General features: G+C 30.4%; 2 protein-coding genes across 8 annotated transcripts in view; both read right to left on the reverse strand.

Moving 5' to 3' along the window:
* The window catches only part of LOC108752189 (glycogen phosphorylase), a 16,204-nt gene extending 8,162 nt beyond the window's left edge, over positions 1-8,042 (reverse strand). Inside the window, exons 1-2 of the mRNA XM_018492864.1 lie at positions 7,701-8,042; positions 3,739-3,840 (exon numbers count right to left, since the gene is read on the reverse strand). Coding sequence (XP_018348366.1) covers positions 3,739-3,840; positions 7,701-7,943 — 345 coding nt within the window. The 5' untranslated portion in view covers positions 7,944-8,042. The remainder of the gene's footprint in view (positions 1-3,738; positions 3,841-7,700) is intronic.
* Positions 8,043-9,193: 1,151 nt separating this feature from the next.
* Positions 9,194-23,140, reverse strand: part of LOC108752197 (reticulon-1-A) — a 29,886-nt gene continuing 15,939 nt past the window's right edge. For 5 of the 7 annotated variants that reach the window (XM_018492889.1, XM_018492881.1, XM_018492895.1 and 2 more), the window contains 4 exons: positions 12,044-12,251; positions 11,501-11,709; positions 11,309-11,414; positions 9,194-10,495 (listed from right to left, as the gene is read on the reverse strand). In XM_018492889.1, coding sequence (XP_018348391.1) covers positions 10,441-10,495; positions 11,309-11,414; positions 11,501-11,709; positions 12,044-12,251 — 578 coding nt within the window. In that variant the 3' untranslated portion in view covers positions 9,194-10,440. Of the gene's footprint in view, positions 10,496-11,308; positions 11,415-11,500; positions 11,710-12,043; positions 12,252-14,607; positions 14,773-22,530; positions 22,766-23,140 lie in introns of those variants that run through there. The other 2 variants (XM_018492920.1, XM_018492910.1) reach the window with 2 other exon arrangements.

A 23,140-nucleotide genomic window follows, 5' to 3' on the forward strand; every position in this document is an offset into this window, starting at 1 on the left:
AAACAAAAAAGAGTTGTACATATAAAATGATTAAAATGATCTGTGTCCTAAGCACAAATAGAAAGAAATGGTAAAGAAGTAAAATTAGTTTTTAAGATCATGAATACGGTTAATTTCAGTTATGTTCTTAGGACACAATGCATTCGTTGTATAAAATTGCTAATTAATGATTATTTTCTATAAATAAGGCTTCTTTATCATAATTTCCTCTATACGAATACTTTTTACACTTACTATATGATTATGTGAGTGTGCGGCAATATTTTGTTTAGTGTGTCGGTGACAGCGAAGTGTTCTACATTTAATACTATTGTACACAAATTACAGGCAAATGACTTTTTTACCAACATTTTTAATTAGTCAAATTTTAAAAACGTTTATACTTAAAAATTTGCTTTACGAAAAAAATAAATTACACTTTTATTGCTTAATTTTTCACAATTTTCACGAATTTACATTGCAATAATATTATTCTCGAATTTCGATTTATATAAATTATATTTTTAAATTAAAGAATATACTTACAATTAGATGTATTATTCAAGAAAAATTCGAAATCGAAAAGAGAAAAATGTTTAAAAATGTAAGAAAAAAGTATTTATTGCGCTGTTCCTAAGATCGATTCTTTGAAATCTGTAAGGCAAAATATTTGAATTTTGTAAAATCGTTCTAAGAGTATTATTAAGACTATGATTTTGACAATTAAGAAAAAACGAGATTTTCTCTAAAAATCAAAAATATTATATTCTAAATATCAAAAAATATATTTTTTCTTCTGTATATATGTATGTGTGTGTGTGTGTGTGTGTGTGTGTGTGTGTGTGTGTAATTATACCTTATTTAATAAATAGATCAAATATACTGTATTATCTGAAGCAAATGAAAAACACAAGAAAGATAATTTTCACTTCCATCAATTCAAAAGAAAGTGATAAATATATTTTTAAAAATATTCCCTGGTGGAAAAAAATCGCTGAAATTATGAAATAATATAAAGTTTAAGGAAAATTAATGAAAATATTTGAAAAATAATGAAATAAGAACAAAGTATACAATTATTTTTACAGATTTATTAATGAATTACCAAAAACAAAAACAGGATAATGTTGGAATCAATAGTTGAAAGAATGTAACGAAATCTGCTGAAAATTAATGAAATCAGTTAATATTGTAATGAAAAGCATTGAATTGATCTTTTTAGGAGTGTCGTTCGAAGGTGTCGATTCTCGCATATAAAATTTAATCGTGTTCTCTGTATAACCAGTCCCTGTATTCTGTAATTTGTTATGCAATCGTTATGTGCTCATAACGACAGTTGCGCAGATATTTTATATAGTACAAAAGCTGCGCAACTGTCGTTATAAACACATAACGACTGGCTGGTATAAAGAAAAGCTGATCTATATAACCGAAGCTCAGATTATCTGCAGTCGAATTTATAACATATTTTTTGCATGCATTCTAACATTGTAGTTTTGTATCAATGCAAAACTAAATATAACAATATTTTGTATTGAATTATTTATAAAAGATTAACGAATTGTAATAAAATCTTAATAAATTTTTATAAAATTTTAATGAAGTAATACTAAAAGTGATTCAATTTTGATTTTAATATGAAATTCAGTGTAATATTTCATCATTATTCATTACAATTCAGGAAAAATTTTCCATCAGGATATATCTTTAAATTCTAAATAGTAATATAAAATAATACAATTGTGAAAAGGGCTCTAAGAGTCAAACGCAGTTGATGCAGCATAGATATTTTATATATATAACAAGACAAAGTCTATTTATTAAATCTATGTAAATTTAAATGGCGATACAAAATAAACGTTTTAGCACCATTTCGAATCATCCTCAGCGATCTCAAAAAGAGATTAAAGTATAGGCTTCAATCGTGTATCCTTTACATTCCACATGATTGCGGCAAATTCTACTTGGAAAAAAGAAAAAAGCCTCGCGTTTACTGTGTCGAAAATAAATTGCAAAAGGTAATCATTCCCTGAAAGAATTTTTACTTATATAATATAAATTGTTGAAAACGAAGAACGTAAATTCTAAAACTAGTCTTAAGGTCTCTAAAAATATATTCTCAGGCCACCTTTAAATGTAATTCCATCTCTTGATTATACTGTATAGCAAGATCCGTTGAGACATTGGTGAACAAAAAACCTACGTCCAAGAAAATTAAAATAAAATCGGCTTGTAGACAATGAATAAAATACTTTTAAAATGTATTTAGAGATACAGATACATGTGCGAAAGTGTATCTATATATAGATACAGATACTTTAAAAGTATCTTCAGATACATATAAAATACTTTTAAATTACATTTTGTATTTTGTTATAATTATGGTAGTATTAAGAAACATACTAAATAAATTAATCACTTTTAGTTTCGTTATTTTGAAGACATTAAACCATAATATAATAATAAAGTAACTAAAAATTCTTGTATAAATCACACATGCTGTTTTTTATAAACAAAAATCGGAGTTTCGGCACTAACAATACTTAATCTTTTATCATTCCTATTATAACATAATACGAAAACTCGACAAACGAAATTTTGCAAAAACTTGCAATTAAAATGATTTACGATAAAATATTTATTATTAGTGTTACAAATCAAACTTATATTTGTTCAGACCTTAATCAGGAGTACGTTAACACACATGTGATAGAATCATGCCGTTGCTAAGGAAATGTATCTGAAAATCACAATTCAGATTTATTTTTGTATCTAGATACAGATACAGATATACTCGAATTTGAATGTATCTCAGATACAGATTAGATATACAAAATGTATCTATACATATATCTAGATACATATATAAAGATATCCAATACTGCTTGTAGACTTGGTAATTTGTAAATTGAAAGCTATTACCAACATGTACTTTCAGGTGTAGATATGTACTTAAAAATGAATGCAAAAAAGCAGCCAAAGAATGCAAAGAGCTATCGATAGATGAAATAATAATTCTATAGTATGCCAGTTTATGAACCTTGGGGAGCCCACATAAACTCTTGGAATCAATTCGTCACTGCAGTACTTTATGTAAACAGTGAAATGAATTCCCTGTCTTTTCATCTTGTGAACAAAACCTGTACTTACATAAGTATCTTGTAGAATTTCTCATACATATAATTTGACTTTTTTCATGATTTTGCGAACAAGCTCAAGTTTGTTAAAAGATTATTATTTATCTCGAGGATTTTTTAAATTGAACTAAATGATGCGCACAGAATGATTATTAGCATCCTTTTCATAATTGTATCGTTACTTGTGATGTGTAGTAGAGTCTTATTTTTAATTCTTATTTCTTCCATATATATAGTCTGATAAAAAAATAATTCGTTTAATACTTACGGGTATTCTCTTCAAAGTAGCTATGCGGTTTGCGAATTATTTCCTTGATACATCGTGTCTTAATATCGTTAAAAACTAGCGTTGCAATTTTGTTCATACTACTCAGAAATAATACCTAATAAAATAGTTACTTTTTTCACTGATGAGGTGAATTACAATGTTCATAAACTGCTGGCATTTAATGATGTCTCAAGACACGGAAATAATCCGCAAATAGCGTAAATCTTTTGAAAATAATTAGTTTATTTCAATTATTTTGAGAAATAAAAGAAATTGATCTTTAGAGCGTGTTATTTTTTAATACATTATATATTTGATACATTTACATAAATTTAATTAAATAAAAGCACTTGCCTGATACATAGCTTCGTCGCATGCTCCTTGTATCCCTAAATTGATCATTGTGTTTTGCAGCGATCTTCCCATATAATATTCCAAAGATAAATAATATACTCTCTGGAAAAAAAAGCAAGATTTGCAATACAATAGAAATACCCTATTTGATTTTAAAGTTATATCATATAAACGCCAAGTCATGCTATGTAATGACACGTATCAGTAAAAGATTTGATATCAATAATTGGCATCAAGTTATAATCCCCAAAAAATTGCGTAATTTAATTCAACTCACAAATGAGACATATTTTACTTAACCCATTTATTTATTTTTATTTATTTTATTTATTTTATACTGTTACCTCAATTAATCCTAATGTGATGAAATCCATTTCATAGAAGTGTAAATTATAGTGTCATTTAGCAAAATAGATATTTTGAAGACCCTCGCTTTGCTACACTTTATAACGTGAAGCGAAATTCACCTCATCTTTCCTCCTGCCTAGGAGTATATGATTAATATTTTACACACGAAGGGAGGTTCAAAAAAGAAATCAAACCTAAATTTTGATGTGGGGTGATCCTTCACGCTTCACGTGGATTATAGTTGTGCATCCCTTGGCAAGAATAATTTTATTTCACGTGGAAAGTCATTATGCAAGCAGGGTTTGTGATAGTTCTTAACATTAGTTCTTAATATTGTAGCAGAAATAAGACGTTATTTATTAAATTCTTTTTATTAATAGCTTTTTGACAAATAACGACTGACGGGTAAAACTTGTCAGAGGTTACTCAGGATCATGACCTTGATAATATGTGTCAAGGAGCGGGGTCCCCTCGTTATATTTACATAATCTTTTATACAACTGATATGTATCACTTGAGTTAAGTAAAATACGTCTCACTTAAGTTGAGTTAAATAACGCAATTTTTTGAGATTATAACTTGGCGCTACTTGATATTTTTTAATTTACTAATTTTTGTCTAGAAACACGTATTCTTAACGCCTTCTTAAAATCTTTTTTTAAAAAAGGTAAATTTTTACTGTTTTATCAATTACAAAGATACGTATCATGTATCTTGCAATTTATACTTATATAAAAATTTAATTATCATAAAGTATTCCCGCCTTAAACATTTTCAAATGATAATCAGTATTAAATAATACTATGTTAGTTATAATACTATACTAATATAACACATTTCATAAAAACGATTTTTTTAATATATAATAGATAAGAAATATTGAAGAAGAAAACAAAGAACTTTAATGACTTCATTCATCTTTATTAACTTTTGTATTTTGCGAAACGCTGATGTTTAATCAGTAATTAATAGTTTATTTGGTGAAGAAGAAGAACTAAAAGCTTACGATTATATTCTATTACATCTTCTTATAATATGTTCTCATGAGGCTAAAGTAATTTCTCTTTTTCAGTCTTCTAAAAAAATTGATATTATTTTGTTCATAAATGTTTCACTAAAGCTAATACGTTAGGTTTTTTGATTTCTTCTTCAAGCCTCGAATCCTTCTATTTGTTCGAATAATCGTCTTTACGAAATACGTTTGTATTTTAACATATTATTTAACATTATAGAAAGTCTTTCAAAAATGTATAAGTGAAACTTTAAAAATAAAAATAAAAATATATCTTCATTATTAAAAGATCAGTAATGATAAAATATTCTACTCTGATATATTTTGATGCAACATTACAAAATATATAATGTATATACACTTTTAATATTTTTATACACAGAATGAGATCAATTGATATAAAACACAAAAATCTTTTAATATAAAAAAAATATACAGTTGCGTATTGCAGATTGCATTATACTTTCTACTTTTTGTTACGCACATCTATGCACTTCCTTCATATTGACTGATTAATCATAATCATACTTTCGTATATACAAAGGTTAAGATAAGATCACTAAAAATGCATATTTTACGTATACATTTAAAATTATTAAATCTTTATCATATATGTATATACAAGATGCAGCTTTTATCTGAATTCTTATAAACATTCTCTAGATATACATATGTATATCTAGCTACGAAGCACATTACGTAGCATGCTATTATTGATAAATCGCATTATCCAATTTTTAATGCTCTGATGCGTTTTTTTCTTAATGAACTGTAATCGACTTATGAACCACAAAGACTTCCTATTTGCATACGATTGCAAAATATTTCTGATAAGCAAAATAATGCAATAATATAAAATTTTCAAGTTATCTACAATTCTATAGATTTTCTTATTGAAAAGAAATTTTGCTTTAAAATATGGATTTAGATAGACAGGCGTTGTCTTTTTATTTTATTGTATATAAACATCTAATAGTATTTGCAAAAATATAATGAAAATTAACGCAATGGACGTGATTTTCTTAAGTATTATTTTCCATTATCGAACAATATTTCTCCAAATCCTTAATTTTCGATTTTATATATTAACCCTTATGTGGCCAACCAAAAAATCTTGTACCGGGGCCAACCGAGGTACCCGGGTACCTCTATACAAATTTATGGCTAAAAACGTGCTGTAGCCTTAGTTATCTTTATCTATTTGATGGATATTGATTTATTTACAGTTGACGAATATATTCTAAGCTAAATATAATAGTATTATTGTATATAGTGACCTTTTGTTATCCTTAGTCAGATATAAAACGCTGGCAGCTATGCCGTTACCCTCTTTATTTCGAAGGCCAGGTGCATTGAACTAAAAAGGTAGGGAAGTAGAAGGATCTCTACATTCTTCTATACCTGAGTAATGTTCTAGAATATTTTTGAAACGAATGTATACCCAGTGTTCACAGATTTAGAACGAAACGTACGGAGGTGGGGGAAGCTCCAGCACTACTTTTTTTGAAACTCGAAATTTTTTGTGAAAATAAATAAAAAAAAAACTTTCTAATGCATAATTTTATAGGAAATCGGTCAAATAATGGGGATCCGAGACGATTTTAGCCAATATTTTTAAGAAAAAAAGTTATTCAACAAAATGTGCGACCATAGGTACCCGGGTACCTGGTTGGCCACATAAGGGTTAATTTCTGTGTAATGGATGTGTTCAGCACACTTTTTATCTTTGAAATTCTATAATATACGTAAAGCAACGTCTACAATTTTGGAATTTTAATGGAACTTAAGCCTTAAACTTAATCATAGTCGATTATTCTCCTCACATTCGATTGTGATTGGTTAATTTCTTACGGCTTAAGGGATCCCTCACACACATTCTGTAACCATAAGACGTACCATAAGAATTAACCAATCACAGCAGAGAATTTTTAGACAATTCTAGACTGTGACTGGCTAATTTTTGCGATACGTATTAAGATTACTGTTACAATTAAAATCTCATTGCAAACGTCGCTTAATGTAAATTATAGCATGTTAGCTCGCTAATATCATTGCAAGCGCATTCTGAATATGGGTCTGTTCTTTTCAGTTAAATTTTTTGCACGAATTCCTTTTTTCTCTCGACGGTTGGAGAAGAAAAGAGAACAAATAAAACGGTGCAAAGAATTCAACTAAAAGGAACAGACCTATAAAAGCGTATTAAAACCCGGTTCCACCAATAAGTTTATTCGCATCACATGCTTCAATATGTTTCTACCAAAGCTCCTACTTATTCCAACATGCTCGTTTGAATGCGAACAATGTAAGATTAACTCGATTTAATTTGCTCTTTATTTTTTCCTAACTGCCAGAATTAGAAAAGATAAACATTAAGTTAAACCGAGATTAAAATTAATTTCACATTGGTGGAATCGAGTCTAATAACAGAAGATCTTAGGTTAATCGTCAATTGTCAAAATGAAGAGTAATAAAGAGAATCTGTACGATTACGGCAATGAAACACAAACATAATGAATGAAAATCGATTGACAAAATAATGAAATGCAAAGTTGTAGAGATCATGCCGATTTACAGATTAATTATACAAGACATGAATGGGTACCTTAGGATCTTTCTCGTAATAATGCTGCTGAGTGCGAATCCATCGTGATACGAGATTGTCCTTGACACTGTGGGCCAAGGCGAAGAAATAATCGCGACTTGTGGCGACATTACGATCCTTCACTAGGGTGTAGTGAAGATGCCTATTAAAGGTCTTCTTGAAGTTCCCAACGTTCTCAACGTCAACGATGCCACGCACCGAAATCTGCTTTCTCTTTTCATGATCGCTGTTCGGAATTGACATGATGGCGATTTTAATCGGTTCGATTACGTGTAGTGCGACAAACTGCTACGATAACGTGAACACGACCAACACGATGCGAATCGCCAAAGGCGAATGATACGCTGCTCAGTTCGAAAGGCAATGATCACCTTGCTTCAAGGTGACGCATGCGCTCGAACAGTTGCGTACTTACATACACGTGGCGGCAACAGTTTGAATCGATAAAGAAGCGTTTTCATGAGCCGCTCAAACTGGCCGTTTCAGCGACAAAAAGAATCACGTGGTGACTTTGGATGCGTTCGGAAGACGCTATTACAGCTATTTTTTGTCATTCTATTCTTGTTTTACGTCTAACGAACGATGAAGATAGGATGACACAAATAGTGCCTTCCAGGGATGAAAATATGCGTGACAGGAAAATATTAGATCTGTTCGCGTTACTTGCACTTTTTACACTCATTTTCGCTTTGTCTCTTTTCAATATCCAGATATATATCTATCTCATTCAAAAATTTTTGAGAATTTCAAGCAACGTGAACAGATCAATTATACAATTCTATACATAATGCCTACTGCACATTGGATGCGATCAGCGATATCTAATAAAAGCTCTGCTTTTTCGCAAGTGACGATACAAACTGGAGTTCTCATTGAATATCGCATTCAGTGTGCAGTAGGCATAATACGCAGAATTGTGTATAAAATAAAATGTAGAAAACGTGCATTTCGTACGATTTACGGTTTGCGGTTCTATTGTTAAAATTCCTAAATTTTAAATTCTTTTTACTGTACAACAGTTTCTCTTTCCCTTTTCTTAAAATAAATTCTCTACTCGAAATTGTTTCAAAGAAACTTATCTAAAAAACGTTCTCATGTTCGAAACCAAAAAAAAATCTTACTATTATAAATGTAGAAGTTTATCATATTAAATTAGAGAATTTCGTATAAAATAAGTATTGAGTTTATTAGATATTTTTAAAACTATCTTAGAATTCAATAGAAAAGATATTATTTCAAATGTACAAGAGATATAGGATAAATACGAAAAGAACAGCGATTATTTTATTTAATATCATTTATTTATAAATTAATGCGGATGCGAATGCAGATGCAATAATGAAAACGACAAGAAGCATATTATGCATGTTATAATTCACATTCTTAACATTTTGATATCGGTCCCGATAAAAACACGTGTTCTAATAATTGTAGATATGATATAAAGTTGCGTCTTTATCGTTTACCGTTTAATATATTTCGTGCCTTTTCACTTAAGATCATTTTCTTCGATAGTCGTCCCTTCCATTCATATGCACACATGCGCACTTGTACACATATACATACGTACATTATACAGCATATGCATATATGATGTGTATATATATATATATTTGCGAGTGCGTACATAACGATATAATTACAATTAATGATGCAGTAGCAATAATATTATGCAAACGTCAACGTCATTGAGAGACAGATACAATATACACGTTTCTGCATAATTTAATTCATTAAATCTCCATTTAATTCTCTCAAACACAACAACTGAAAACATCAAGATGTTAGGGGATATCGCTGTAAATTAGGTAATTGTAAGATCTTCAAAGTCGCTGACGAATAAATTCTATTTATACGTTGGACATCTCGTATTCGCCATTCTTTTCTATTCTAAATCTTTAAAGTATCACTATCTTTTCCGACACCCCTCCCCTATTTCTCATTTATATCTTGTCGTAAAACGATTATTTTGGCGGCGTCCGATCCGCGAAATAATGATCCAAGCGAAATACGACGTTCCGACGAAGATAGGACTAAGATAAATCACATACAGCCTTAGTATTCATTCTCTCTCACATATTCATAAGCATTCATTCTACTTTTTTTTTATTTTCTCGTTTGCTTTCATACTTCTCTCTTTTCAGAAGAGAAAAACAAAGGACATCATCGGATAGGTAAAAACACGAAGTTTATGATAACCGTAAAACACATTATTTGTCAAATAGTACGACGAAAAAGAAGGAAGGGAGAGACGAAGGGCTGATTTCATCCTTGAAAGCAACCCCGCGCACATTGCATTGTTTGCTGGCTAAAAACATGCCGTCGCTTTTTATCGTAATAATAAACGATTAATTAATCACTAAGTGTTATTTTTCTTTTTCTTTCTTTCTCTCGCGGTGTTTACTTCCTCAATAAGAATTGCTTTCGTAATTAGAATGTCGATGTACGCGTGCACGATCCTTGCCAACCTCAAAAAATGATTGATATTCTTCTCCGGAAATACAACAGCCAAGCTCGCAAAGAACTCCTGCCGCCAATAATTCCCATCTCCCGCGTGGTTACAAAGTTCAATCCTCGTTTTAATAATGCAAGTATTCTCCTCGATCGTGTATTAGTTTTCTTACACGCGCTTTCAACCTGTTCTGTCACTTTTCATGTTTCTTTCGTTTGCTTCTAACTTAAACTTTTCTATATTTGCTGACTCAGCTGTTCGTTGGATTGTTGCCACTCTGACTTTCTTTTATTCTTCTTTTATTGGCTCAGTCTTTTTGCCAAGAGGGATTGCCGCCTTCACTCTAAAACAGTTGAATAATTGATGTTTAAGAAACATTATAGCAAAAATACAAGAAGCAATAAAAAAAGAATTCAACGTATTTATTCTCTTTCCATAATTTTATTGGATAGAAATAATACTTTAGTGCAAGAATTGAATTTGCGTGTATGTAATTTTATTAAACGTTACTACAAAGCGAAGATATATATTTTGTGAGTTCACAATTTTCTCTTATATATGTAAAAACGATTTTTATTTGTCGTATTTCTATTGTTTAAAGAATATAAAAATTAATTATATTTGTTTATGAATCCAAATTTGAAATCAGAAGATGATTTCAATTCTTAGTATATAAATGAGTAGTATATAAACGAAAACTATATTCAGTCATGATAGATTTTGGTGCCTAAAATAATGTGAATTTTTACAATTTTCTAGTGCAAGTAAATTATACGTCGATAATTTATATCACAAAAGCATATTTTTTTCTACAATGAGTGCATTCAGTACTACCACTCACTGAGCGCTATTTGGTGTATATTTTTAGATACAATAAAATATGCCAATCAAATGCAAGCGCTCACTTGAGCTCACTTGAGCACTCAGTAAGCGGTTGTACTAAACGCACCCATTATGTAATTACAAGTAAACTGCGTATGCATTAAAATAGATTTAATTAAAGTACATAGTAATATAATATATTTTAAATTTTTAACGCAATAAATAAGATAAAATTTTTTGCATAATAAAAGAGAAAAAATTTATTGCAGTTTTTATAGAAAAAATTTCCTTCATACAATTTCTCATAAATTGAGGAAATCTCTGTTCAACTTACTTGGTGGTAATTTCACTGATCTTTGTCTGCACCAAGGCCAAATTCTGATCGATCTGCTCTTGATTCGTTTCATAGACCTTAGGCAGTGTAAAGAGAGCAACCACTCCTGAAAGATAAAATGAACTGATTATTGAATTGATTCTATGCATAGTTGTAAAATATAGAGCAATGTACAATAAAAAAAGAATTTACCGATTATAATAAGAGTCATGCCATTGAACCAAGAACCCACGTAAGTGAGACACCATAGCAAAACGCCAAATTTAAGAGAATCGACGAAATCTTCAACGAGGAAAAGTCTGCGCAATTCACTGACAGCTGCATTAGCATGTGCAACTGCAACATCTGCGACTTCATGCACTTTCTCAGCTGGTAATGTCAGATCCAGATCAAGAATGTCTCTACAATATATAATATAATGGTTAAATAATGGTTTAATTAAAGCAAAGTTTATTCGAAATTATCATAAATAAATTAGCTAGATTGTTTCTATATTCAAAATATTTACATATTAACTTTTTACACATCCGTATACAGTTACATTTTATAAATTAATAAATACACATTGGAAGCTATTATCAATGTCGTCCAATATTTTGAAAATTCTATGATAATTTCAATAAAATTATGCAATTATACTCATTTTGAAAATATGTTAAACTAAATATGTTAATCAACAAAATAAAGAACGTATATATGATGTTTTTAAAAGATTTTTCATTATTTTATACTTACTTAAATGGATGGCCGTCCGAGGTCTTCTGAACTGCTTGAAGAACAGTTTTGTAGATACGGAAAATAATGGTACCACTAAGGGCAAGAAGTGACATATAAGCCAGTACGCTAATCAGACTAAAATAGGCCAATGACAGAAGTACGCCCAGTATCGTGCCGAACACAATTCCTGACTTTTTTGGATCGCGCCAGTATATCAGAGCTGCCACTGTAAACAGAAATAAATAAAGACATTACAAAAAAGGATAAAAGAAAAATTAAATTAATATAAGATCGTAAATATCTTACTAATAATCCATTATTATTTTAATTTAACGTTGTTGGCAAATTAAGACTGTACTAATTATTATAATACGGGACTATATACACATATGTGATCCGCGTTTAAACAACTTTTCTTTTTATAATGATAAATATCACTTCTGTACTGCACAACAATTATATGGTTGTTGGCATTGTCAGATCCTTCAATTAATTTTAAATAAAATCAATCTATTAAGTTTTATTTAAGTTTTATTTCAAGGAGTTTGTTAAAAAATTAAGTTTATAATGGAATTGTCAATAAAGGTAATATCGCGATGTTATCTTTATTGACAGTTCCGTTAAAAATTTTATTTAAAAAAAAACTTAAATCAAAATATCTTTCATCTCAGTTGATAATAGTCAATAGTTAACAGGGTGACCAGACGTCCACTTTTTCCCAAACATGTATTCCTTTAAAAACATTCGGGGACGTCTGATCATTCTTTCTGGCCAGGCTTTCAACATCCGGGGTGTATTCTTTTCAGTTTTTCATTTTGAAAAAGAGAGAGAGATCGGAAGTTATTAACATATCACATGACCCATCGCACAAGAAATATGTACATAGTAATCACTAGATTATTACTATATATATATATATATCTGTGATAAAATATTTGAAAATTATTAAGTATTATTATACAGTGTCCCATTTTAAATAATGCATTAAGATTTCTCGAAAACTATGATAGATACGGAGAAATATTTCAAACAAAAGTTGTACGGAAGGAGACATAAGAAAGTATCATTGATTTGACTTTGAGTGACGTAATTAAGGTCATGTCACTTTGAATTTTTATGGAATCTTTATCTCAAGAGCTTTTTAGAATATTATAATGATATTCTTTTTTATTAAAAACTTTTCGAGTTTAAAAATTACAGTACTATCGGCATTAGCATTAACCAAGGTGTCCGATCGACGCGACGGCTAAAACCTTTCGAATGGTCCAAGATCATTACCTGGATAACATTTGTCAAGATCAAGACCATTAGAGGATGGTTTCTTGTATTTTTATTTAGATAGTTCGTAGGTAGGTAGGCTTCAGGTAGTTCCTATTATTTTCATTTTTGCACTACAAATTCATTTTTACGCAGAATTTGCGTCTTTGAGCGCAGCATGTCAAATTTTCAAGATAAATTGGGTTACATATCGAAAAAATTACACGTTTTTAGTCATTTTCATGACTTTATTAAAAATTCATCAATGTGTGTCATCATAAAGTACTATTCTTTTCTCTCAAAATCCATTTTAAATCGATAACGTATGGTATTTTTATCTGAGATAAACCTGATGGTGGGGAGCACAAGTATGTCACGCTTTGAAGTTGTACCCCCCGCTTGTCTGTTCAAAAGACCATGGTTAATGTCATTCTTTGATATATATTATAATATCTCTGTCTTTAATATACATTAATTGATTTCATTTTGTGAACCACATTTCGATTCAGCATGCAAAAATACATAGGAAACTCCTACATCTTCAAAGAAAAATCTTGCAGGCCTGTGTAATTGGAGGAATCATATTATAAAAAAAAAATCATACAATTCCATTTAAAAAAAAAAGATCCTTCATATGATCACAAAAATCATTTTTTTTCTAAAATTGATTTTTACTATTAAATTCCTTTCCTTTCAAGTCATACAACTTATTTGTTTAAAATGTTTTTCACATCGTTTATATTTTTCGAGATATATTTGCCTGTGGTAATTAAAATAAGACACCCGGTATAAATTTTACGCCAAACAAAAATATTTTTTCACATTTATAATATCTTTTTACATTTAAGTGTCGAATGAAATAAAATTTCGATTTTTTTTAAATTTATTAATCTACAATTTTTTTTATAATTTGAGAATAAAAATTCACAGAATAAAATTCTATTCCTAAATTAATATGTATCTTAATACGTATATTTTTTTTTAGTACATATTTATATACGAGTATATTAAATATGTATTATGCGTGCACGTGTGGATATTCTTCCATTTTTTAAGTAATTTTCATATATTATGAGATACGTAAAATTATGAACAATTCACTGAATTTATCCAAATTATCTAAAGCAGACTTGATTAATGATACAAACTTTCTCGAATATATATCACAGCGGCAATATACAGGGAAGCTTTTATGATGATGATACAAAAAGAATAGGACCACTACTATACGTTACCAACCATATGTTCCCGGATCAACGATCGTCAGCATGACAGGCTAGCTATACTTCCGCAATTGTAGAGATGCATAGGAACGCAGAACTTACCACGATTGCGCTCCGGGAGAACTTGCACATGTCCTCTCTGAATATTCCTTCGTACCATCCTTATAAAGTGTCACGGAGACCTTTAGAGAGGGTATCTGTGCGGTCAGTAGTCACACACGCGACAATTCCAATATTCAGTTCAGGATACAACCACGCGAGAGAACAGCCTCACTGAAGCGATGAAGAAGGAAAGGGAGGGAGAAAGATGGGGGGGGGGGGAAAAACGGTACGGGAAGAAGCTGGCAAACGCGAACAGGGACGTAACTATCCCAGATGATCAACTCTGTCTTAAAATTGAATAGAAGCAGTTGCTTTGAGTTCTGTCGGAAAAGTTACAGATATGGAGCAAAATTTGTTATGCTACAATATTTTAGTGAAAATAGTCAAATGCTGGTGAAAATGCAAAAATTTGTCAACAAAATATAACGAATTAGTAATAGAAATCGAACAGAATTTGATGCCAGTTATGTATTCGAGTTTTGCTATCAATATTAAGTCTGTTTTCTGTGGCTGAACTGGTGTACACTTTTGGAACTTAAAGTGAGACAGATATGTGTTTGGTATTTGTCGAAAGCGAGAAAGAAAGTTATAGTGCAGTTTAGTTTAGGAACAGGAAACAGACCAATTGTGTCATCGTGTTATATGTTTGCACTAACAACAATGCTATCAACCTGAACAGTTAGATTTATCGAAAACAGATCTTGCAGTGTCTATTATACCTACATTTCGTCAAATGTAGAATGTCTCAGCAAATTTAACAAAATGTACTAACAGTATATGATGATAAATTGACCATAGAAACCAAGTATAATTTGCAAAACATTTCGTATTTAATCGTTATCTTAAAAAGACTCAATACAAACATATTTTTTCTTATACGAATATCAAAATGCAATAATTATAAGATATTATTCAATTATTCAATCTTAATCATGTTATTTTATATTAAATATAGATACAATACGAAGACTAGCAACGGATACGATTTACTCAACTTCCTCTATACTTTAATAAATTTGTCAACAGCATTTGTCAACGTAATCCAAAAAAATATTGCTAATTTGATGCTGTACTCGAAAAGAATTTAAATACTAACTTATCAAAGATTTTTATTTTTACACACTCGAAAAGAATTTAAATACTAATTATAATCCTGTAGTACACTAAGCTTTAATTACTCGCTTTATGTTGATCACACCTTAGGTAAATTACATGAAAACTTTGAAATCGAACATTAAACAAAATCAATTTTGAATGTTATACATAAACGAATCAAAAACAAAATAAAAATGACAATATTTGAGTAATGTTACTAGCGTCACATCTGTATTGTTACTTCAAAAAAATATTTCGTTCAGAAATTACAATGGAGATACGATTTGACCGTTAGTACAACTTAGCAAAAAAACTCTTCTCTACATACAATTCTGTAATAGTAATATTATAACACTATTTTCTAATATACTTATGTTTCATATTAATAACATATTTATATCAAAAATGTTTATTTACATTTATAATGAATTTCAAATATCGATAAAATTTTGATTTTAATTTTTAATTTCCTTCTAAAAATTACAATCAAAATTTTCCTAATATAGATAAAAAGCTAAATTATTCATTATTAGTGAATTTATGGAAGAAAATCGAAGTTAAAGTTAATCAACCAAGTAATACTCGCGTAAAATCGAATGCGCAAAAGTGATAAAATAACTTTGCCGCATTGCGGATGTGATCTGTGATGCAGGTTCTATAGAGAGTAATTCTTTTACAATGAAAAAAAATCTGATTGCATTAGGGTAACTCCGGTATATACGCCGCACCTAATAAAAACTTAATTTATTATTTACTATATTTAAGTTAAATGAACTAAATATACCAATTACTTATATACCAGTAAAAACTTTTTGCTGTTTACTGCTATAAAAAAAATGTTAGAGATCCGAAATACTTATTTTTCGTATTAAAAAAAAGAACTTTTTGAAACAAGATGAGATATACAGCTACTCATAGGAGAAGAGAGAGGATGGGATGTACAGTTCACGAAAAATTTACAAGTAATGTTTATAAATAAGACGTAAAATGACAACCTATAAAATGTATTTACAAAGTTTTATTAAGAAATAAGAATGACAAATATGTATATGAAGTAATAGATAACAATCTTTTACATACAAGTGTTATGATATGAGGTGTATATTTCAAATAACACATTTATTAGAAATCTATAATAGATTCAATCGATACGTCAGAAATGAATAAATCAAAATTCTTATAGGAAGAATAATAAGCATAATTCTTTTCTTTTAAATATATCAGAATTTTTTGTTAATCAAGTTGGGATAACTCATCCAATATTCACGTCACGCAAGGATTTACGCCGAAGACAGAAAAAATAGGAGTGAGAAGATAATGTGCATGCATTATATTAGTATTGTGTTATGATTTCAATTTCTATTGTTAATATTAGTAAAATTACTATCAGTTGAATCGTTTTGTCAATGTAGTGGATAGCGCAACCATAATCCATATAAAATGATTATTTCAAAGGGATTGTAAAGTTTTATGATTATTTGGTGATACGTAAATATAAAGGAATAGTCAAGAATAGAGTATAGTAAAATACAAGTGCTTAGCTCTTGTATTCTTTGTTCGGTTTATATATCCCACAAACATACAAAGTGCGCAGATTAGATTCAATGCACTAAATGTAATAAATACATTACGTGAAATATGTATCTCAGTTATAATACATGTAATATATGTAAAAGATTATAATTATTACCTATTACTTCATATACATATTTATCATTCTTATTCCTTAATAAAATTTTATAAACACGTTTTATAAATTATTGTGTCACCCCCATCAAGCGATTTAACAGCTGTTCAGTCAGCAATGACAGTACGCAGTTGTGTGAGCGTCGAAAATTTCGAGCGTTGCATTTCACAATGTCATTCATCTCATCTGATTCAGGATTTTTGACTAAACATGACATTGTGTGTGTATGTGTCTAACTTTGCCAACCTCCCCGTACACTCCAGATATAGCTTCGTGTAACTTCCAGTTATTTCCTAAGTTGAAAAATCCGTTGAAGAGCACAAGATTTAACGATGTTGAAGAAAACTAAATGCAACATTCGAAATTTTCTACTCTCATACAATTGCGTACCGTTGTCGACTGAACAATTATTGGGTCACATCGCTTAGTAGGGATATACTCCTTATGACCTCCCTAAAAATTAAATGTCTGCTTTCCACAATAGAGAAAAAGGACAAATATGTATGCAGAGATCGGGTACTTTTGGGACAGATCTCGTACGTCACATTTTGATATAATCAAATAATTTTTCTCAAGTGTAAAACTATCTTTGCAACTTCCGGTGTTTGTATTATAACACTTACCTCTCATGATAGAAAGATACAAATGACATTAATCAATTTTTACAGTGGAAATACGGTTATATATAACCATAACCGCGATAAGAAGCGAAATGCGTTTACTTGTTCTCGTGACTAGCGTGTTCGTTTATGGTATAGAATTATATATTAAAGGTCGACGCGACGTCGTGTATGGCGCCGCTTTATCGATTCGTTGTACGTACGAGCGGTCCCTCCCTCGGATTTATCTATACTGTGCGTCATCCAGTGGAAAAAGGGCTACCATTTTAGCGGCTATGTTAGCTGTATGTTCACAAATAGAATAGACTCTATACCTTACGTGAAAAATTCTATTGTAAGTATTAAAGGAATCTTAAAATTGTCTGTTTTACTGATTAAATACAATTTTCGTAGAATGATATCACATATATTACTCCTATAGATTTGACAATCCTTTTCCAAAATTAACTCTTTGTGTGACAATGGGAAATATACTTTTCACCTTTTTCTTTTTCATTTTTACGATGCACTGTTCACAGTTTAATTACTTAGTTACTTTCTATGTTTTCCATGATCTTTATATTCTTCATTGTTCATTTCTAATTATTTATAAACAAATAAAGTTGAAAAAGTTTATTTTGACCCAAAATGTGGAAAGTATTTAAAACAGGAGGTTGAAAAAATTTACTGAATATTCATATTTATTTTTGCCGACATTTTTTACATGCCAGATTTTTTTTATAAAAAAATTACTTGTCTACTGAAGATAAAAATGAAAATTTTTATCACGAAGAGTCGTTCTTCAAATACAGTGTACTAAATATGAATATCACCTAAAAAAAAAAAATTATATGTCATTTCCGAAAAAGAAAAGGTTGAAACCCCAAAAAATCCTAATTTATGATAGCTATATTAGATTTTTTAAATTTAACTTCAAATTTGTAATCAGCGATCCAAAAAATATAGAAATGTAAGATTTCACAGAAATTTAGGTGAAAATGTGTCACACATAGAATTAAAATATAATTTATTGCGTATCGATCTGAATTACAGTTACACTGATAAAAGAAAGTACAATAAAAACAGAAAGAAGGAACACTGAAAAAAAAAAGGAAGAAAAAAATCACATGAGTATGCAAATGGTAAGGTAACCAGCAACTACTACCATGCCTAGTCAGTAAAAGTACAAAAACAGCGAGAAACGGATAGCCTATACAGTAATACATGAAATAGATACAAAATAATATAAAAACATGAAATAGATAGTCGGTGAGGCAGTTATTGATGCCTCCGGATAGATGAGGCTGAGAGGCGACTTTTGAACCGATGAGTATTAATACGGTCAAGAAGCAATCTCATAGTCGATCTGATAAAAAGAGAAAACGAGACACGACTATGCGAAAAGAAGATCAGTATGGGAAAAGATCAGATGAAAGGAAGTAAAATTGAAGAACTTAATGACAATGTATGAGAAGGCGGGCGAAATTTAACAGAGCGTTGAAGAGGATAAGAGTGTCAGGAGTGGCGAGAAAGTGTAGTTTAAAGTTGAGATGTGAAAAAGATTGCAAAGATACGAAGAGGTAGTTAGAATGAAGGAAATGAAAAACGAGATAACAAAAATAGAGAAGCGCTTATGAATGTCGAGCCATCTAGAGTTAATGAATGGAGGAGATAAATGATCGCATTTCCAAATATTGTATGAGAAACGGAGGCAGGAATTTTGAATGCTCTGAGATAAGCGGAACTATGAATATAATATCAGCATTGAACAAGGAGATTATAAAAAATTAAAATACTAAGAATTTTTAAGCGGTAGATAACTCGAAAGGAATACAACAAACAAATGTGAAGGAAAACAGCTTGACCCTTAACGGATATGTGATTAAGAAAAGTCCAAGAGAAGTCAAAATGGACACCAAGTATTTTAAACAGAAGTTGTGCAGAATTGGAACGGCGTCAAGAGAGATGCTGAAAGAGGATAGACAAGATAACGACGAAGAGGAGCCAGCGATTAACAGACAAGATTTGGAGGGGTTTAAATAAAGGGAATTTGCGGAGGCCCACCCGGCATTAGATTTAATGTCTTGATTCAAAACAGCTCCCTAAGGAGGAGCGAAAGAAGAAAGGAGAATAATGTTGTCGGCATACATAAGAAATTTGATGGTAACGAGAGTAGAGGGTAGACTAGAGATGAAGAGAATAAATAACAAGGGGGCAAGGACGGACTTCGGGGGAGACCGGAAGGAACGAGACGAGATAGGAAGAAGGTATGTGCTGAGAACATTTAACAAGAAAGGAGCGGAAAAGGGAGAGGACGGAGGAAGAAAGGTCATGATGATGGAGCTTGAGCAGTAGTAATTTATGGTCGAAGATTTAAAAAAAATCGAGAGCAATTATAGACGCCATTAGGAAAACCGGAGTCAAAGTCACGGAGAATAAAATCAGACAAATATAATAGCTCTGTGATTGTGTTTATACAAAAGCCGAAAGCCGGATTGGCAGTCCGGTATGCATTTTATGGAGTTAACATTCAATTGCTTGAAACAGATTTGCTCCAGAAGTTTGGAGAGGAAAGAAGGAACAGGTGAAAAAGATGAGGCGAAAAAAGACAAAGGCTGGCGCATTTTAAGAATGGGGGAGACTATAGTTTGTTTCCAGTGGGTAGGAAAAGTATTGGAGGTAAAAGAGAAATTGAGGATGTGCAGAAGAGGATTAAGGCATTGAGAGAGGCAGTATAGGAGCATACGATCGGAAAGGTCATACGGATCAGCGGATGTAAGCTTAATGTGCTTGAGGATGTTAAAAAGTTTTGTAGCAGTAATGGGAGTAAAGGTAAATGTTTCGAGAAAGTTACACGAAGAAAAAAGGAAAGGAGGAGAAGGATAAGAGAGAGAGAGAGAGAGAGAGAGAGAGAGAGAGAGAGAGAGAGAATAAAATTGATCTAAATTGCATCTTGTGCACACGAGAAATTTGGCGAGTAGTAGACACCTATATTAGTTAGTCTAGACACCTATATTATACAATTGACACACTAGTGATGTTTATTTCAATTACTATAGAAACCTACTATAATACTGAAATATTATAGTCGATGCTGCACTATTCGGGTGCACTCTTTGGGTTCGTTAAATACGGGAATTTATTAAAATAAGAGGAAGTCTGAATATTGAATATATTTGTAATTTCGAAACAAATCTCTTTTATTAATAATAAATATAATCAATTAAATCTTGTGTTATGCAATATTATTTGAACATATACTTTATGTTTAAATAAAAGTTTACTTCTACTCCAATGTTTTTTTTAAACGATTAGTTTGTCCAAAATCTAGGAATATTTTTTTTAATGTAAAAATCGGAAATTAAAAATACCTGTCAGCTTCAAAGTTTTGATGATTAAGAAGTTCATAAGTGATCCGTCTCTGATTCTCTAATATAATATATCAAGATCATATCATTTAATACTAGAACTGCAGCTGTGCATTTTTTATCCATCTGATTTTTTTTTTCCAGTTAATTTGACATATGGATTAGATTTTTGTGACTTTTCATAAATAATCATAATTAATTAAAACAAGTAACTATAATGGTAACAACCCTCCCTCATAAAAAGTTAGATTTACCTTGAATCGCGATTAGATTAATTTACATTCGTTCACGTATTAAAAAAATCTTGATCCAACATAAAAATAATTATAAATTATCGAAAGAACAGTATAAATTATTTTAAGAAATTAATTCAATTCGTTTTTCAAATTTTAACTTTAAAGTCAAAGATCTATTACAAAAAAAATTTAGAAATTTGTAAGAATTATTCATTTTTCATTTAATCTGCATGTTTATGAGAAATTGTCCGCTTTTTTTATATGCATATAGAAAAGAGAATTGATAAAGAAATTTGTCGCGTTTTGCAACTTAAAATAAGATATTAACGAAATATTGGCAATTTCCGAGCTATCTATTAATGGATTCCTCTGAGAAAATCATAACATTAATTCAGCTTTTCAAACCCTTAACTTGAAATATTAATTGCTTCTTTATATCCATTATTAATAATTGGATTCTTGCCAAAATCATTCATCAAAAACAACGATGGAATTAAGCAAAATATACGTAAGACTACGTAACGTAATGTAATATGTGCAGAGATTCTCAAACTTCTCATTCAACAAGTTTCGCAACATGCACAAAACTAAGATATGATATAAAATATACAGGAAGTTATAGACACGGACATGCAAAATAATCTTATGTCAGATATATAGTTCAACATACAGACTTGTGTATATTTAGACACAAAATTATTCCTTTTTTTTTATTCCTTAACGTCTATTAATCTCTCCAATTAATCTCTTTTCGCACCTAATCACATGTTAATATGTTTTGTTACGTTCTGTCTGTTAATTATTATTTTCTTTTTTATGACTTATTCACTTCTGTATTTATCACTATCGAATCCTCAGACTTTCTTCTTGCATTCATACAGTGCGGGATATACACATGTGTCAAATAATCATCGTTCTCACGAATTGTCGTTACTCACATTCTTCCTTCGTGATGACCATTTTCTCTATGAACATTTGGTTCTATCGATTATTGTTTACACTAAAATCTGTAATTTCCGTCTGGACTTGAACGATCGACTTGACAAGAAAGCGATCGTCCTAGAAAAACACGTTAGAAAAGAATCGAAGAACGACAAGCGAACAGTGAATACGTGCTGATTCTAATGACTTTGTAACAGAGGGAACTGCTCCGTTGGTTTGGAAATCTCGATGATGGTCTTCGGAAACCTGGCACTAGACCAACGAGAGGCTGGCTGGACGTTATATTTAGTAGCGTCCGAGAACGGCGGGTCCGATGGACTGGTAGGGATGCTGCCGATTCGAAATCGCATTCATGTCGGACTAGTTATTGTATCTTGAACTGCGATGCTTTACGGAACGCCCAACAAGTGAGTGAATATTGTTACATGCCTTCCAATAAAATATTAAAACGTTTGATTTTTTTTTTAATGTTCAAAATCTTTCTCAAATAAGTTTCTTTAACGGACAATATCTAATATAATATTTCAATATACATATATATATGAATATTTTAAAAAGTTTGATAAAAAAATAAGTAAAACGCATTTAAAAAAAAAATCAATTTTA

Source organism: Trachymyrmex septentrionalis, unplaced genomic scaffold, assembly GCF_001594115.1.
Source record: "Trachymyrmex septentrionalis isolate Tsep2-gDNA-1 unplaced genomic scaffold, Tsep1.0 scaffold112, whole genome shotgun sequence".
Classification (NCBI taxonomy): Eukaryota; Metazoa; Arthropoda; class Insecta; order Hymenoptera; family Formicidae; genus Trachymyrmex; species Trachymyrmex septentrionalis.